The sequence below is a fragment of the Ursus americanus genome, chromosome 28 (genome assembly GCF_024610735.1).
Source record: "Ursus americanus isolate L20-20 chromosome 28, mUrsAme1.1.p, whole genome shotgun sequence".
Classification (NCBI taxonomy): domain Eukaryota; kingdom Metazoa; phylum Chordata; class Mammalia; order Carnivora; family Ursidae; genus Ursus; species Ursus americanus.
Window position 1 is genome coordinate 37,027,832 of NC_142154.1, and position 18,558 is coordinate 37,046,389.

Consider the following 18,558-nt stretch of genomic DNA (forward strand, 5'->3'; position numbering starts at 1 on the left):
CACTGACTTGGGTCTCTTGAGAAAAGAGAGTGATGATGGGGGTCATGGAGAACTGCCCCTACATTGAAAACAAGTTGTAAATCTGTTGGGCCCTGAAATTCAGACGTGACAAGGCATTGATGTTTGTGGCAAGCTGTTGGCTTAATGAAGGAGACATCTAGACTTGGTTCCCCTCCTCCAGCCGCTGGCCCCTTTCCTGAGAGTTCACTGGAAAATGGAACCCCGGCTCATACCAGGTCCCACGAACCCCACGAAATAGCATTGAGCGGGCCTTGGGGCTCAGCAGCGAATCTCCTTTCTGTCTGGGTTCTAACTGGCCTCATAAAATCTAATTTATCCTGTAAGTGGGTAAAATAATCTGTTAGAAAAAGATTGAGAGATGGCCTCAGGCCTCCCAAGCGTAGAAGCTCTGTGTCTCTGACAGGGTCTCACCAAGGAGCCTGAGGAGAAGGAATTGTGGCAGAGGAGCCCCCCATAGAGGCAGAACGCTGGTGGGCAGCTAGTGTCCACCACGTCCCCAGTTCTGAGAAGGACTGCTGAGAACTGCTTGTGGGAAGGGCTTTGGGGGTCAGCCATGGCAGTGGGCTGGGGGTGGGCAGGAAAGGGGTGGTCAGGAAGCCACTGGACAAACAAGGTGCACTCCTCAGAGCATCACTTTTACGGAAAGATCTGGTGGTGTAGGAACCTCCATTTACATTAAAAGAAGCACTGCTATGTAACAGCAGCATGCAAGATGTGCCAAAGGTTTAAAAATCAAAACGTTTGGGGCAGTCAGCAAGCCTCCTGCGTATGCCCCCTCTGCTACTGGGAGAATTTTGGTGAAAATGAGGGAAGTGGAGACTTCTCCTTTTCAGGCTGGGGAAACTGAGGCTGAAAGGAGGAAAAGTAGCAGGCCCAAGGCCATATAGCGAATGACCCAGAAGGACCCTGACTCCAGACCAAGGCTTGTCCCCGCCATACCCTGTTGTCCATTTAGGCAGGAGGAAGGATGGCTAAGGGACCTGCATGCAAGTGGCTTTGTGATAGGAAACACATAAAGCTCCCTCACGAAGGGCTGGCATTGGGGCTCAGCCGGGGTGGTGGGGGGGCACGTCCTGGGCGCAGAAGTTGGGCTGGGCACTGCGGCAGAGAGGACCCTCTGTCTCCTCAGTGCTGGATTCATCCCCAGAAGGTCAAAGGACACTTTCCCCAGGCTGTTTCCCAGGGAGATGAGACGCCCCACCTCTTTCTGGGCCTCAGTTTCCCCACTTATATACAGTGAGGAATCTCACGCTTCCAAGACATTTCCACCACCACGGTCTTCTCCGAGGGGGAACCCCGGTTCCCTCCACGTCTACATCCCTGTTGGTTTCCCTGTGCTCTCTTGTTGGGTGCTCAGCTCCTCAGAGGTGGGGAAGCCAGACATCTGCTGATCCATGAATATTCAGGAAGGGAATCGGAGCCTCCTCTGGCCTCTCTGGCTGCCGTCCTGCCCGCCAGAGCCCAGGCTGCTGACATACCCAGCAGCTGCTCAGGCCCCAACTGTTCACATTGTTTGTCCAGCGCGGCGGGGATTTTCCAGGCCCCGACGTGCTTTGGGGGGCGGGGAGGCCGCCGGAGGGCTCCGGGATTCGTGTCATGTGGGGCTTTTCTCCCCTGAAGTGCAAACGGACTGTGCAGCGGCTGGAAGCAGGCAATTGGAAGCCGCTGGGCCGAGAGCCCGGGCTTGCCTTCCCCTACCCTGTGTTTGAGTCACAGAAGCGGGGGCCTCAGAGGTAGAAGGGGCTGGTTGTTAAGAACAGTAATTAACATTAACATTAACATTAGTACAAGAAAAGAAAAAAACCCACTTTCATTAAAAAAAAACCCCCACCAAACACTTGTTCAGTTTATGAAGTGCCTTTAAAGTCCCTTGGCTGACAGTGCCGACATCCGTCATCTTGTTCACTCCTCACAGGCTTGGTAGCGTCGTCTTCGTTTTACAGATGTGGAAACTAAGGCCCAGAGAGGTGAGGTGGCTTGTCACACTGCTGGGAGGTGGAGCAGGAGACTGATCTAGATCTTCCGCCCCAAGGTCAGGTGCTTTCTCCACCCAGCAGACAGCCCCAGGCGATGGGAGCGCCAGTGTGGTTCCCCGTCAGGGCAAGGCCGGCCTCTCGCTGACCCAGTAGAAGCGCCGGCCGGGCGAGCCTGGGAGGTGCCGGCAGAGCCTTCCTGATGAACGAAGAAAGGAAGGCCGTCCGGGCCCCCTGCGTCTGTCGGTCCTTCGCACCGTAGTGTCAGAGCCCCGGCTTCTGCTTGGCCTCCTTATCTCTTTGCCGCTCAGTCTTGCTTTTCTTTAGGAGTGCTGGGAAGAGAGCCTGGGGACAGCCGGGGGTTCTACGTGTGCGCGTAGATACGTCCGGGTTTTGACAAGTATGGCAGAAACTGGGGTACGTGTTCGGGTGTGGAAGGTCATGTCGACAGTTTGTACGTGTGTCTAGGTGGTGTTCTGTCGGTTTGCTCAGGAATAGGGATGTCCGGGTATGATTATCCACTGACTCGTCCTAACATCCTAGAATCTCACACAGCACCTGCTACGTCGGAGTAAAACTGAAGTCCAGAAGGAGAAGTGACTGGCCCAAGGCTGCCCAGCTACACGGTGACAGAGCCAGGCCCAGGACTGAGGGCTGCCTGATTCCCAAGCCATTCGGCTTTCCGCACGCCCTCCCGGGGCTGTCTGCCCGGACCTGCCTCGTAGTGAGGACGTGCCGCTGTACTCACCTCTGTCTTGGGTTCGCTCTCAGATGTGCCATTCTGCCTTTGAGCCAAGGGTCAGGCCAGAGGATGAGAAGGGACCTCGGGCCGCTGAGCTTGTATGGGACAGGGAGGTAGACACAACTGGGAGAACCAACCATTTCTCCGTGAATAATGGCTACTGGGCCGTGTTGAAATGTTGGTTAACGTGATAGGGATTGGCGTTTGTGTGTTTTTGCCTTGGCCGCAGGATGACATTCCCTCCCTCCATTTCCCCTACTCTCCCCTTTGTGGCAGGGGCAGTGCTGAGCTGCAGGTTTTTGTAGGGCTCCTGGCTTGCTGGGGGCCCAGGGAAAGTGAGGGGTAGGAAGGAGTGCCCAGCCCCGCCTGCCCCCCAGGCACAAGAGGGTTGGGTGATCGTGGTCAAGATGATCTGTAAGGTTTACAGGACCTTACTGAGCACCAATTCTGTGCCAGGCCAGGCACCGCGCTGTGCTCCTTTCACACCCCGAGTCTCGCAACAGCCCTAGGAGGAAACAGTTCCTGGGTCCTTTGTAATTGCGATACAGCTGGTACAGCACAGAATCCACCACTTAAAGTATACACATCAGTGGTTTTGAGTATGTTCACGAGGTTGCACAACCATCGCCACTGTCGAATTCCAGAACATTCCTATCACCCCAGAAAGAAACCTCATCTCCTTTCGCCATTGCTCCTCATTCTTCCCTCTCCCCAGGCCCTAGCAGCCATTAATCTACTTTCTGTCCCTGTGGATTTGTGTCTTCTGGACATTTCATAGAAATGAGATCATATAACATGTAGCATTTTGTGACTAGCTTCTTTCGCTTAGCATAGCTTTTAAAGGTCCTCCACGTACTTCATTACTTTTGATGGCTGAATGAGATATTTACTTATTCACCAGGTGATGGGCATGTGGGTTTTTTCTCCTTTTTGCCTATTATGACGAATATTGCTAGGCGCTGTGTTTTTTGGTGGATGAGGAAACTGAGCTGCCAGGGAAGGTGGGCACGGAGAAGAGCCGCAGATCGCCCGAGATCACAGGCGGTAGGGGCGGAGCCAGGATCCAGACTCGGGTCTCTCCATGAGTGAGCTGCCCCAGCCCCTGGGTGGGTGACTCAGGATCTGGAGGCTGTGGGAGGTGGGAGGACACACACTGATGGCCCTGGGGCCTGCCCTCTCTGTGCAGGGGAGCTGCCGTGGCCCCAGGAGACGACCGTGGAGCTGAGCTGTGGTGCGGGGCCACTGCAAGTGATCCTGGGCCCAGGGCAAGCTGCAGTGCTGAACTGTAGTCTGGGGGCTGCCGGACCCCCCACCAGCACCACATGGAGCAAGGACGGAGGCGCCCTGCCAGAGCACGACCACCTGCGCCTGCTACCCAATGGCTCCCTGTGGCTGTCCCAGCCGCAAGCACCCGATGGCAGTGACGAGGCAGCTCCCGGGGCCTTAGAGGTCATTGAGGGCAGCTACTCCTGCCTGGCGCATGGCCCCCTTGGAGTGGTGGCCAGCCAGGCTGCGGTGGTCAAGCTCGCCAGTAAGTGCCTGCATCGGGGGCTGAGCTGAGAACCAGGAGGCCGGGGGGGGGGGTGTGGGCTCCCCATTAACTCCTTGCACATAGGCCTGCCTCTTGAGCCCACTCCCCTTTCCCTGCCTCTCGTCCCACTCAGTAGGTCCCTTCTGGTATGGCTACCTTCTTCCCACCTCTCCTCTTCTTCCTCCTCCTTTTAGTTCCCTGTGAGTTTGACAGTCTAGGTTGTGCTTTCCTCCAGGAAGCCTGCCAGAAAGGCTTGTAAGAGTGTGGGGCCCTGGAGCAGGTGGAGTGCCTGGTGTCAAGCCCCATCATCCAGCCCACCCCCTCGGGAGTTCTCAAGAGGCATCGATCACCATGAAATAATTTTAGGGCAGGAGAAAATGCCCATCTTACTGCAGTCTGACCTTCATGGTGATGTTAGGCGTGGGGCGTTGCAATCCATTCTGACCCGGCGTCTGACCAGTAATCACCACTTTTTATCCCCTTGCTGTCTCTCCAACTGTCTCTGTTGGCTGGAATTTGCCCTGCTTGTGTTTCTGTCCCCCCGCCCCACGTGTCTGTGTGTGCGCTCCTACGGGCATATGTGTATGTGGGTTTCACCGTGTGCGCCCCCTCTCTTTCCCGCGCTCCTCCCCTGCCCCTGCCCGCGTCCCGCCATCCTCGCCCCCAGCGCTCGCAGGCTTCTCTCTGCACCCGGAGTCTCAGGTGGTGGAGGAGAATGGGACCGCTCGGTTTGAGTGCCACATTGAAGGGCTGCCGGCGCCCGTCATCACCTGGGAGAAGGACCAGGTGCCGGTGCCTCAGGAGCCTCGGTGAGTGTCCTGTGGGGGGCTGGGGAGTGGGTCCGGGGGGGCTGACCAGAGAGGGCGCCGGCTTGTGCTCGGGAACCAGGATTCTTAGAGCCGCGGTGCCTCCATTTGCCCAGACTGGCTTAGGAGCCAACCACGGCCTGGCTCTCGGCTCACCGACACCCCAAAGAGAAGCTGGGCAAGAGGTTTTGTTCCCTGCCAAGAGTGCCCACTGAGCCGCGGAGCTCGGGTAGAGTCGTGATAGGGCCCTTCAGAGCTTACCTAGTCCAACCGCTTGCCTCACTGAAGAGGAGACTGAGGCCAGAGAGCAGCTGTGCTTTGTCCAAGGCCACACGGTGAGTCAGTGGCAGGAAGTTTGTTGTTGGTTAAGAGCAGAGTGCGGAGGCTGCCGGGAGGCTTTTCTCTCTGCAGGGCTCCTCTGGAGGTGCTACCCAGGGTGCACCAGCTCTCTTGTCTCTCAGTTCCACCCCATGGGTATCTGCTGTAGGGTTATGGAGGTCCTTCCCATTTTCCCCTCCTCCCTCCCCATAAAGGTAGCAGGTAGGTGGCGCAGCCCCAGGGGAGAGTTTCGGGGTGAAAGAGAAACAGAAGCTAGAGCCAGGACTTGACCCTTACTGCGGCAGGAGCAGAAAGCGCGAGGCTCGGTCGCTTCTGTGGACTCTGAGCTGGTCTCAGGACACGGCTGTCACCCTGTGGATTCTTACCTCTTTGGAGATGTAAGTCCGAGGCCCCTCCCAGCCACCCCCCACCCCCAGTCTCTGACTCCATCTCTCTAGCTGTAGTTACCAGCTCGTTCGCTCTCATTCTCTCCTGCTGGAGGTGGGGTTCTGTGGGCTCAGAAACACTGGTTTCCAGGTCTCCCTGCCCTGAAACTAACTTGTCTTGAGTGTGTTAAGTTGTCCCGGCTCCTCTGACTTTTGCCCACATCTAGGTGGGGGGGAAGATATAGGAGAAACTTCTGGGTAGCAAAGCCACAGGGCACATCCCTGGGAGGGAGGAAGAAGGGCAGGGGGTCAAGCTGCTGATTTGGATGATGGTTTAGCCTGTTGCTCCTTGCAGGGGCCCTTCTCACTCAGCTTCATTCTCCCCATCTATAAAATTAAAGGAAAAGAAAAAAATGAAGGGGTTGGATTAGATCACTGTTCTTTGGAGAACATTAGTCATTAAAGGTGCTTCTCGAGAAAAAGTATTCTGTGGTCAAATAACGTCGGGAAAACTGCCTCTAAATCCCTTTGTTGGAGTTGACAAGGCTCTGAGAAGTCCTGTACAGAAAGCTGTTAAACTTGTTGAACCAAGCACTTCCTAGACTCATCTGCCCACAGCTCCTTTTGCTACAACCCTGTTAACATCCCATGAATGAGCATGAGCGTTCTAGGGAGCGACCTTGGAAGCGCTGACCCAGCCTTTCTAGCACTGAGCCTTGCAAATGTGGGCCCCCTGCTGCTGTCCGGTTGGTGCTTCCTGGGAGTTGCTGAGTGAGAACCAAGGGAGAGCCCACTCCTGGCAGCCCCCAGAGAGAGTAGGAGAGAGCAGAGAAGTCGCCCCGTGTTGAAAGACATGATAGGCCCCACTTAATGAGAGCTGTTTTCTCACTTAATCCTTCCCATCATCCTTCAAGGTAGGTATTTCTTATTTTCCATATTTTTCTCTATTTACTTTTAGTTTATATTCCTGGAAGATGCCTTTTCACATTCATGTAAGCAAAACAGAAGAAACAGTCATCACCCATAGAAAGCCTCTGTTAGTTTTGATGTCTATCTTCTGGAATTTCCCCCTATATGTTTATAAATATGCTCTTTTAAAATTTGGATTATATTGTACACACTGGGGTGTCTGTTTGTTTGTTTTAAGTAAACTCCCAGTGTGGGGCTGGAACTTACGACCCCCTAGATCAGGAGTCACGTGCTCTGTCTACTGAGCCAGCCAGGTGTGCCCATACTGGGTCTTTTTGCTCAATCACTGTTTTTCCAAAACAAAAATGGGATTATAGAGCAACTTCTCCTCTTTTCTCACTTAACACGTCGTGAGCACCTTCCCAGGTCTGCGTACATGGTTATGGCAGATATTATTATCTGGATTGTGAAGAGAGAGAACCGAGGATCGGAGACAGAAGGAACCTGGCCCAGGTCACACAGCTAGGACACGGAGCGTGGGATGCCAGGGGTCTGCCCCAACGACACACACGCCTCTTGTGATTCGGTGGTTGGGGTGGGGAAGCTGCAGGCTCCAAAGAAGTTCATGCCACAGATGGGCTTAGAGGTCAGGCGGTCCAGCCGTGGCTCCGAGCAGAGGAGTTACTCCCCCCAGAGTTTCCCGGCAAACGGTAGGGCTCCGTCGCCTCCCCACATCTAGCTCGGGCATCATTCGATGAAGCCACAGGCCTCTCCCAGAAGTCTGGAGCTGCCAGTTCCTGGGCTCTGGGAGTGTTTGCCCCCAAGTCCTCTGAAAAGTGATCCTTCGCTATAAATAAGCCAGGCTCACATGTCGCAGCACATTGTGTGGGGGAAATAAAGAAATGTGTCTAAAACAGCAACTTGATTATGCCCAAGGTATGTATTGTCACACATGCCCAGATATAGGACGCGTACAAATATGCGATTCGTAAACGCAGTGCCGTGGTCGGGAGACTGCGTGCCTCTTGTTGGGGGCCGTACGCACATGCGGTTAACTAACGCACTCTGTCGAGGGGTAGGTGCATGGTTTTGGAACTGGTGGTGAAGACTAGACCCCAAGGCAATTCCCTGGTACTTAACACTAATTTCTAACGATAGGAGGTCATTTTCCCTCCACGGGAACCAGTAATCAATGAGAGCAATGTTTCCCAAATCCCAGGCATTCACAAACCCCCTTTATAGTTTCGGCCACTCCTAAGCCATTTATTCAATCGCTTGCTTAATACATTTCTTTAAATCAGCTCTCTTCTGTAACTTTAATGCATACTAAAAAGGAACATTATCTCACTGCAGTAACATGGAAAACCAGCAACACGAACTATAAATATAAGGTAGCCATAAAAGTAAACACATAACCGCTTGAAATCATAGAAAAATGGGCGTCCGGGTCCGCTTGAAATCATAGAAAAATGGGCGTCCGGGTCCGCTTGAAATCATAGAAAAATGGGCGTCCGGGTCCGCTTGAAATCATTTTTGTCATCACCATTCACTCGCACTTTAAAAACGTGCCACGAAGGGACCTCAGTACCGTGGGCTACCTAGTCCAGTCTTCTGCCCTACCCATCTCGCAAAGCTCAGGGGTCTGTCAGCCTCGTGCGACCCTCGGCCAATGGCCCTTTTCCCTAGGTGGATCTCTGAAGGGCTCAGGGTGGGGGCTCCTTGGCCCCTCTGAAATTCAGAGCAACTGTGTCATTTCCACTGTGTTCTTTTTTTTTTTTTTTTAAGTAATCTCTACACCCAACATGGGGCTCAAACTCATGACCCCAAGATCAAGAGTTACGTGCTCTCCCAACTGAGCCAGCCAGGCGCCCCTCTGCTGTGTTCTTGAATCCCTGGTTCCAAGTGACCTTTTGGGGATGGGGCCCCAAACTCAGGCTTGGAAAGAACATGATCCTTTCCTTTTGGACAGAGGTTGCTTTTCATTCTATCAGTAGCTATTTTGTTTTATTTGAAATTTGAATTAATTGTAAAATAATAAAACATACCAATTTAGTGGGGAAAAGTCACCTACCAACTGGACACAGACAGTTGTTACTATTGTGATTGTTTCCCCCCCAGTCTTTTAAAATAGGTTTACAGTTTATATCATTGTAAACGTGTGTTTAGAATCTGTGATTCGTGGATAGTGTTTATGTCCATTATCTAATGTGAGCTCATAACATAGTAGGGCCGGGGCTGTGAAGAAGGTAGGACAGAATTATTTAACCCATTTTTCAGATGAGAAGCCTGAGGCCCACTCGTGGGATGTCGCTTGGTACAATCACATCTTGCCGGAACCGGCTCTGCCCTGTGTCGCAGCTTCTTCCGTGTTAGAGCCAGCGTTCCCACCACAAAGTGTTCAAGGGCGTGCTTTTTTCAATTTCAATTTTTATTTTTTATTTTTTTATTTATGTTTTAAAGATTTTATTTATTCAATTTCAATTTTTTAAAAGTTTTCTATTTCCAAACTAATAAGTATTCAAAAAATTTTTTTGAATACAACAAATAAGCATTCCCAGTAATCACACTGCCAGAGAAAATCTCCCTGAATGATGTGAGCTTTACCGCCCTTGACTCTCCCTGTGCACATCCTAACATATCATTTATCTCGTTTCCAAACATAGAACTGCTTCATAAACACTGTTTTGTGACTTTTCCCCCCACTAACCAATATATCTTGGACATCTTCCCAAGGACAGAGCTTCTAAAAACACATTCTAACAAAACAGAACAGATTTTAGATGAACACTAAAAGTGGTTCCATCCCAACTCTGTTGGCTGCAGTGACAGCACCACATCTGAAGAGAGGTATCCCTTTTTTCCTTCCCTGCTTCCTCCCTCCCTCCCTCCTTTCCCACATAATAAGGAAATGATCCTTGTCAAAGGAGGTATTGGCTCTTGGGGACCTGGAGCACAATTTCCATGGAAAGCCTGGGAAACTTTGGGGTTAGGTAATGTGGGTTGCTCTGGTGGGAACCCTGCAGGCAAGGTCAGCGGGCTAGACTGAGGAGGAAGAAGGGTCTTGGAGGCGGAGTTTATTAGGTGGAGGAGACCTGGATGGAGATGGGGGTCTTGTTTCCCAGCCGGGTTCTGCTTGTCCTTCCCCACTTGTGCTTTTCCATCAAATTTTCCTGGCCCAGGATTTTACCTCCCACCACCTTTTGCTTCCATGTCCCTTCCCCCCTGCTGACCCCAGCACTGATATGGGCAGCTGCTGGAGCTGAGGGTAAGACACTGGGGCAGAGGTGCGGTTTGCCTGTGAGATGAGGGAGGGAGGGAGTGAAACAGGTTTATGTTCATTCTCTTAGTCTTTGGGCTACAGCAGGTTTCCAGGCCTGTGGCCAGAATTTTCTCCCAACACCCTTGAGCTAGTTCTTCTCTCCTGTGTTTAAATTGTTTCATACCCCGTTTCCCCATGAGCCAAGGGACCTTCACCAAGCACGCTGCTGTCCCATTCCCTCTCCACCCTTGGCCTAGCCAACATCCAGGGACCAGCACCATTTGCTCTATTGAGAAACTGGGACTCTTGACCGGGAGCTAACAATGCAAGGATCCTAGGTGAGGATTCAGGAAGAAACCCCACCCCCCCACCCCCGCACTTGGGCGAGAACTTGCTTCACTTACCACCACCCCAGTGTCCTCTGCAAGGACACAGCCTTGCACTGTCTCCCAAGCAAGGGCTCCAGACTTTCTAACCTGAGCCGCTTTCCAACCCTCTAACCAAGAGGGCAGAGAATACCACCTTCATCCATCTGACCCCTCCTAAGTAGTGCATGTATTGACTGGGTCTTCCTGTGGACCCTTCCTGGGCATTCTTAGCCATCTGATGGCTGCTGAGACAGGCAAGTGGGAAGGACATGGGATTTGGCTCTGGAAGACCTGAGTTCAAGTTTTAACACTGCTCCGGCTGTGAGTCCCTGGGAAAATAACGCCCCAGTGCTTCTTCTTTTTTTTTTTTTTTAAGATTTTATTTATTTATTTGACAGAGACAGAGACAGCCAGCAAGAGAGGGAACACAAGCAGGGGCAGTGGGAGAGGAAGAAGCAGGCTCTCAGTAGAGGAGCCTGATGTGGGGCTCGATCCCAGGACTCCAGGATCACACCCTGAGCCAAGTAGTAATGACTGAGCCACCCAGGCGCCCCCGCCCCAGTGCTTCTGAGACTTTGTTCTGTCACCAGTAAAATGGAGGTTGTGATGCCCTCTATCTCTTCAGATTGTTTGGAGGGTCAGATGATATTCTGTGAATAAAAGGGAGTTTTATCAGGGAGGGGAGAAGTATTATAGGCAGAGGGCAAATAGATTCACACTGTATAGAAGCCTCTATGATAAAAGTAAGTCTCTCACGGTCCGCCCCTGGGATCCCAGGTCCCCGCCCCAGAGACAACCCCCATTACCCGGGACGTTCTGTGCAAGCATGTAAGTGTGCATATCCCCACACACCGTTCTGCACCAAACACACGTTGGAGATCGTCCCATTTCAGCCCACGTGGAGCCGCCTCCTTTTTCACAGCTGCCTAGCATTCCGCTGTGTGACCGTTCCCAAACCGACTTAGCTAGTTCCCACCCCACGGACGGACACTTGCATTGTTTCCAGTCTTCTGCCATTGCCATCGCAGTGCTGGAGTGAATATCATTAAACAGGTTTTTGTGTACATGTCTGGGACTATCTGGGATAGAATCCTCGAAGTGGTGTTGCTAGGTCAAAAGGCACGTGCAGAGTGGATTTTAATATATTACCAGCTTGCCCTTGAAGGAGGGTGTATCGATTGGCATGGCCACCAAGACAGGAGTACTTTCCCCCCATTCCTTCATCCACATAGGGTGTGAGTAAACCTCCGGATCTTTGCCAGCCTGGTGGGTGAAAATGGTATCTCACAGCTTTAATTTGCATTTTTTAAATTATGAATAAGGCTTGAAAGTAAGATGTTGGAGGTAGTTCAAGCTGGAAGGGGGGGGGGCAGGACAGCTCCCTGCGGAGCTCCTGCCCACCTCACAGGTGCCCTCTCCCCCTTCCCAAGGCTCATCACTCTCCCCAATGGGGTCCTCCAGATCCTGGACATCCAGGACAGTGACGCAGGCTCCTACCGCTGCGTGGCCACCAGCTCCGTGAGCCAGCGCTTCAGCCAGGAGGCCGTACTCAGCGTGGCCCACAGAGGTAAGGGGGCAGGCTGGGCAGGGAACCCTGGGGCTTTCTGGCATCAGCCACTCAGAGCTGGCAGGCGCCTCCTGAGGTCCAAGTTCTGCCTTCAAATTGCCATTGGGCAGGTGCGGTGTGGCCCAGAGAAGGCAGAACCACCCAGGGAATCAGAGACAGAGCGGGAGCTGGAACCCCAGACTCCAGGCTCCCAGTTCAGGGCGTCTTCCAGCAGAGGCTCTGTGCTCCCTAAGGTTGGGTGGGGCATCCTGGGCTAGGGACGAGGGTGGGGGAGGGAGGAGGGGACGTGTCTGAAGAGGGGTATTAGGAACCCCTGATCCCTGCCCTTTGGATTCGCCCCTTGCTGCTGGCTGGACACTGCACATCTGGTTCCCTGCAGTCTGGCGCTCCTGTCCTCTCCATTTCTCTGAAAATTTCCTGTCCCAGTGTGATGCAGTAGGAAGGGCACACACACGGTTTGGGGTCGGAAAGACCTGGTTTGAATCCTGGCCTCTCTGCTTACCATCTGTGTGACCCTGGGCCGTTATCAAATGTCTAGCTCAGGAGGGCTGTGGGAATTAGCTGAGATAAGAGTGGAAAAGTGTCTGGCACCTGGCACGTGCTCAACAGCTCTTAGTGCAGGCCTCCCCAAGGGCCTCTCGCTTGTCTTCCTCTGCCATGGCATCTCCTCCCCCACCCTGCCCTTCTGCACACCTCTTCCCATCCCCCTCATCCCTCCCACCTCCACTCCACCCTGTTTGCCTGTGGTTTAGCCCATAGGCAGGTCTGGGAGTCTAGTTCCCTCTCCCTCCTGAGCTGGGGAGTCTCTGTCTCCGCCTGCTGGACAAACTAGGTATTCCCCTTGCTGAACCACGGGCCAGGGTCACAGGGAGAACTTGGCCGGGAATCAGTGCTCAGGGAGCTGCCGAGCTGGTGGAAACTCGAGCCTACCTCCTACCTTTCCCACAGGGAAACCCAAACCCCTTTGGAGAAGGGACTTGCCCAAGGTCACACTGCCTTAATGGCAGTGCTGGAACCAGAAACTATGACTGTTGACTCCAACTCTAGGCTCCAAGTCTGCTCATGACCCTGATGGTCCTCTGCCTGGAGGGTGGGTTCCATTTGGCAGGGAAGAATGGGGATGGTATGCCAGAGGCCAGGTTATTCCTCTCCTGGCTCCAAGAGAAAGAGCTCTGAGTTCCAGTCCCAGCTCTGCCGAACTGTGCAGCTGCTTTCCCCATCCGTCAGATGAAACCCTGGCTGTTCCTGCCTCACCTGCCTCACCAGGTGACTGTGAGCATCAGGTGAGGGACTGCACATAAAGACACCTAATGGTAAGGCTGCTTGCTGGCCTGCCCTCTCCCCAGGGTCCCTGGCATCCACCAGGGGGCAGGACGTGATCATTGTGGCAGCCCCGGAAAACACCACCGTGGTTTCTGGCCAGAGTGTGGTGATGGAATGTGTGGCCTCCGCTGACCCCACCCCTTTCGTGTCCTGGGTCCGACAGGGTAAGTGGAGGGAGGGGACCCGAGGGCATGGGAAAGGAGGGTGTGGCATCTCATGTGTCCCCAAGTTGGGAAGCTATAAGGGTGACCGTTCCATGTGGTCGGAACTCCTCTCCCAGGGTGGAGTGTGGGTGGGGGGACCCGGACAGACTTAGGCATCAATCTGGGTAGTACGTTTCGTTTATGAAGCACTTGGCCTCTGCCACTCACAAAATCGTCACTGAGACCTTATTTAGGGTGCGCTCAGCGGTGTTGCAGGTGAATGTGTGAGAGCTAGAGTCAGGCGAATGCAGGCCTCCGCCACCGGTCTGCAGAGCTGCCCCTCGGTCCGCTCAGATGGCTGCTGCCTTGTGTCCTTGGCTTCGTGCTGGGCACAGTGAACTCATAGATAAAACACACACCCAGGAAGAGAGGTCTGACGGTATCGGGCCACAAGAGCTAAGTGCCAGGCGTATCGGGCCGCAAGAGCTAAGTGCCAGGCGTATCGGGCCGCAAGAGCTAAGTGCCAGGCGTATCGGGCCGCAAGAGCTAAGTGCAGGCGTATCGGGCCGCAAGAGCTACGTGCCAGGCGGGACTGCCTGCAGCAGCTGCTATCAGGGTGGGGAGGCTGCTGGCTACACATCACTCTGCCGTCTACTGAGCGCTCAGCCCGCCCTCCTGCCAGAGCCTGGACGAGCCCTTTGAAGGGGGTAGGGGTGAGGACTCTTATTCCCATTGGACAGATGAGGAAACGGAGGCCCAGAGAGCCAAGACCCAAACCTTAGAGCCTGTTCTCTTTCGGGTACACCACTTCCTTCAGTCCTGTATGGAAGAAAAGCAAGGATTTTTTTTTTTTTAAGATTTTATTTATTTATTTGTCAGAGAGAGAAAGCACAAGCAGGGGGAGAGGCAGGCAGAGGGAGAAGCAGATTCCCCGCTGAGCAAGGAGCCCGACTTGGGACTCGATTCCAGGACCCTGGGATCATGACCTGAGCCGAAGGCAGATGCTTAACCAGCTGAGCCACCCAGGCGCCCCACAAGGATTTTTTTAAAGATTTTATTTATTGGGGCACCTGGGTGGCTCAGATGATTAAGCGGCTACCTTCGGTTCAGGTCATGATCTCCGGGTCCTGGGATCAAGCCCTGCACCCAGCTCCCTGCTCTGCGGGAAGCCTGCCACTTCCCTTGCTCATGCTCTCTCTCTCTGTGTCAAATCTTTTCTTAAAAAGATTTTATTTATTTTAGAAAGAGAGTGCAGGGGGGGGCATGCAAAGTGGGGAGGCAGAGCAGAGGGGGAGGGAGAGGGATAAGAAGACTCCACACTGAGCATGGAGCCAGATGTGGGGCTTGATCCCACAACCCCCCCCGCCCAGATCATGACCTGAGCCGAAATCAAGAGTCAGACACCCAACCAGCTGAGCCATCCAGGCGTCCCAGCAAGGATTATTTTTGTTTCCATTTGTGTCCATTTTTCCATGAGAAGTGACTTGTCCCAAGTTGACGGCAGAAGTGTTAAACCCCACTTTCTGTACCTTTCGTCCCTGACTCAGTCTGTTATCCTATACTATCTCCTTCTCGTAAGTTTTTATCTCACATTCAAAAGAGACCTTACGCCTCACTGGACTCGGGACACTTGCCTAGTTAGGGGGATCCTGGCGCCAGCAGGACCCTCATACCATTATTGGGATAGGCCTGTGGTGTCGCCTGGAAGTTCTAATATTAATGTTTCTCAAATCCTGACCTTGCATCAGGATGAGCTAGGGGGGTTGTTAAAACTGCAGACTCCCTCTCTTCATGCCCGGACAGTTGTGACCCAGGAATCTTAAACTGCCCTAGGTCCTTGCTACTGAAAGTGTGGTCTTTGGACTCACCACTTGCCCTCGTTAGAAATGCAGAATCTGGGGCTTGCCCTAGGCCTCTGCATCTTAACAAGGTCCCCTGAGATTCTGTGATTCAAATGCACAGTGAGGATTTGAGGATTGCTGTCCCAGAGAATCCTGACACGGGTGGTCCTGGAAACTCTCTTGCAGAAAGTCTGCGCATAGCACCCCTGGACAGGGGCTGGGAAGAGAAAGGCTGGGAAAGGACTTCCTTCCAGACGCCCACCACTGTTCCTTTTCTAGAAACTTATTCCACCAAGGCAGGGAAGGGACTTGGCCTTTTGTTTTGTTTTCTTCTGATTGCAGAGCTTGTGTGTGTTCATTGTAAAAACTAGGGAAAAGCAGAAACAGAAAACATTCCACCACTCAAAAAGATTAAAATAGTTAACATACAAGTGTGGATTTTTTCCTATGTACACGTACATTTTTCCCAGAAATTGGGAGCATGCTGACCAAGTCTTACTTTAATTCAACAGTATATCATAACCATTTCCCCATCTCTAAAGCTTTTTCAAAAAGTAATTTTAATGACTATATTCCATCATTTGAATATAGCCTAATGCAATTTGCCAGTTCCTACCATTGAATTTTTAAGTCCTTTTCCATTGCCCGCTGTTACATAACATTGCAGTGATCAGCCCTGTTCGTATCTCCCCAGGACAGGTGCCCACAAAGGGATCTCTGGGTCAAAGTCAAGGTGGAGCCCCTCTCAGCATTTACCCTTCCTCTGGGAGCTTACCCTTTTAAAGAACTTTCTCGATTTGTTGGTGAGAAATTAACATCTGTGTTTTGGTGTGCATTTCTCTGATTATGTGAAGTTGAACACTTTTTTGGTGTTTCTTGGCCATTTGCATTTCTTCTCTGGATTTTCTGTTCATGTTCAGAAAGCAGGGGCTTTTAAAATGGTTCTCAGGGGTGCCTGGGTGGCTCAGTTAGTTAAGTGTCTGCCTTCGGCTCCAGTCATAATCCCAGGGTCCTGGGATCAAGCCCGTGGCGGGGCTCCCTGCTCAGTGGGGAGGCTGCTTCTACCTCTAACCCCTGCTTGGGCTCTCTCTCTCTCACACTCTCTCTCTCTCTCTCTCAAATAAATAAAGTCTTTAAAATAAAATAAAATAAAATAAAATAAAATAAAATAAAATAAAATAAAATAAAATAAAAATAAAAATGGTTCTCATTTCAGATTCAAGATGAAAAGTCTTGCATATATTCAAATCTTTGGTTCTGGTCAGACCTTTCCAGCCATGCCTTCATCACAGTATTGGGATAAGACCATACAGGAGGAGCGTGTCCTTCTTGAAAGAAATGAATTTAATAATAATGGTAATAGTAATAACTGACAAGTGTACTGAGCACCTGTTACCTGCCTGCATTGTGCCTGGCTTTCTCACAAGCTTTATGTGTCCCACCCTCACAGCATCCTTCCAGCTAGGGACTATCCTCTTCCCATTTTACAGGCGGAGACACCAGGGCTCAGAGAGGGTCACGCCTCTAGCAAGTGGAGGAACGGAGATTCAAACAAGGGACTGTTGTGTTCTCTTAACCGGGTGTGGAGGGCCCCCCACCCCGGATCCGGAAAGTAGATGGAGGGGCAGTCCTCGGTGCCCTCCTCCACCCATCTTCATCTCCTCCCGCAGATGGCAAACCCATCTCCACGGATGTCATCGTCCTGGGCCGCACCAACCTACTCATCAGCAGCGCGCAGCCCCGGCACTCGGGCGTCTACGTGTGTCGCGCTAACAAGCCCCGCACGCGCCACTTCGCCACGGCCGCCGCTGAGCTCCGCGTGCTGGGTAAGGCGGGCTGCGGGACCCTGCGGGGGGGGGGGCGGGGCGGGAGGTGGGGAGGAGTGGGGCGGATCAGCTAGGGCCAGCGAAGGGAGGTTGGGGACAGGGAGGGGGGGTATGGGCAAGTGGGTGTGTTAGAAGGGCCGAGGGGCGATCCTGGAGGATGAAAAAGGGCTGGAGCTAGGGGGCCGGCATTCAGGGGAGAGTGGGTACTGGAGGGGACAGGCTAGAGGACTGGAGGCAGGGGAGTGGGGGAAAGAGATTGGAGGATGGGGTGGGGGAAGTTGAGGCAGGGAGAGGAGAGGGGTGATCAGAACATGGCTGGGGTGATGGGGGGTGGTGAGGGGAGATCTGAGTGGGACCTAAGTCATGAGGGGAAGGATAGGACTGAGAGTTCGGGGAGACAGTGGCGTGGTCTGAGTGACACGAAACACTGGGGGACGGGGTTGCCCAGGGCTGGGATAACTGGAGAGAGGTAAGTCTCCCAGGTGCAGGGGACACCTGGGGAGAAGGCGGTTAGGGCACCTAAGGGAGTGGGGTGAGGCCCAGGAGGAGCTAGGGTACCCAGGGAGGTTCAGGAGGCCCGGGGACAATTTGGGGCGGGGAGGAGACCGGCCAACGCGGGGCTGGGGTGAACCGGGGAGGAGCAGAGGTAGAGCGGCGCCGCCCGCGAGGGTTTGGGGGGCGGGGTGACCCAGGGAGAGGCTGGAGCGAGTGGAGGGCACGCGGGAGCCGGCAGAGCCCCTTGCGGCCGGAACGCGCGCTCAGCGTCCCCCTCCCCGCCCGCAGCGGCCCCGGCCATCTCTCAGGCGCCCGAGGCGCTGTCGCGGACGCGGGCGAGCACCGCGCGCTTCGTGTGCCGCGCGGCCGGGGAGCCGCGGCCAGCGCTGCGCTGGCTGCACGACGGGGCGCCGCTGCGGCCCAACGGGCGCGTCAAGGTGCAGGGCGGCGGCGGCAGCCTGGTCATCACGCAGATCGGCCTGCAGGACGCCGGCTACTACCAGTGTGTGGCCGAGAACAGCGCGGGCACCGCGTGCGCCGCCGCGCCCCTGGCCGTAGTGGTGCGCGAGGGGCTGCCCAGCGCCCCCACGCGGGTCACGGCCACGCCGCTGAGCAGCTCCGCGGTGCTCGTGGCGTGGGAGCGGCCTGAGCTGCACAGCGAGCAGATCATCGGCTTCTCCCTCCACTACCAGAAGGCACGGGGTACGTCTGCTGGGGACCCGTGCGGGGGCGCCTGGAGGGGGGCACAGGTTAGATGACGGAAAGGTTGCCGCCTGGGGGGGTACCTTTGGGGATGGGATGGGATGGGGTGGGAGCCCGCGGGAGAGGACCCGCGTGAATATGGGCTGGGCCATAGTCTTCAATGCCGGGCTGGAAGGGCTAACGTGTGTGGCCCATTTCCCCCTCAGCCACAGTCCATTATGACAGAGGAGGAAGAGGATGCTTTTCCTCCCAGGGAAAATGCCTAGGTATTCCTGGAGCCGGTGTATTAACTGCAGCAAGAGTCACTTCAAATAGACACCAGAAAGAACTTCCCAACGGATGGTGGAA

General features: G+C 53.8%; 1 protein-coding gene across 5 annotated transcripts in view; it reads left to right on the plus strand.

Annotated features, from left to right (window-relative positions):
• The window catches only part of IGDCC4 (immunoglobulin superfamily DCC subclass member 4), a 38,606-nt gene that overhangs the window by 5,042 nt on the left and 15,006 nt on the right, over positions 1 to 18,558 (plus strand). For 3 of the 5 annotated variants that reach the window (XM_087856853.1, XM_087856850.1, XM_087856851.1), the window contains exons 2-8: positions 3,923 to 4,267; positions 4,935 to 5,076; positions 5,697 to 5,789; positions 11,744 to 11,880; positions 13,227 to 13,367; positions 16,858 to 17,013; positions 17,797 to 18,210. In XM_087856853.1, the coding sequence (XP_087712979.1) occupies positions 3,923 to 4,267; positions 4,935 to 5,076; positions 5,697 to 5,789; positions 11,744 to 11,880; positions 13,227 to 13,367; positions 16,858 to 17,013; positions 17,797 to 18,210 (1,428 nt within the window). Of the gene's footprint in view, positions 1 to 3,692; positions 3,822 to 3,922; positions 4,268 to 4,934; positions 5,077 to 5,696; positions 5,790 to 11,743; positions 11,881 to 13,226; positions 13,368 to 16,857; positions 17,014 to 17,796; positions 18,211 to 18,558 lie in introns of all 5 variants that reach the window. The other 2 variants (XM_087856852.1, XM_045810726.2) reach the window with 2 other exon arrangements.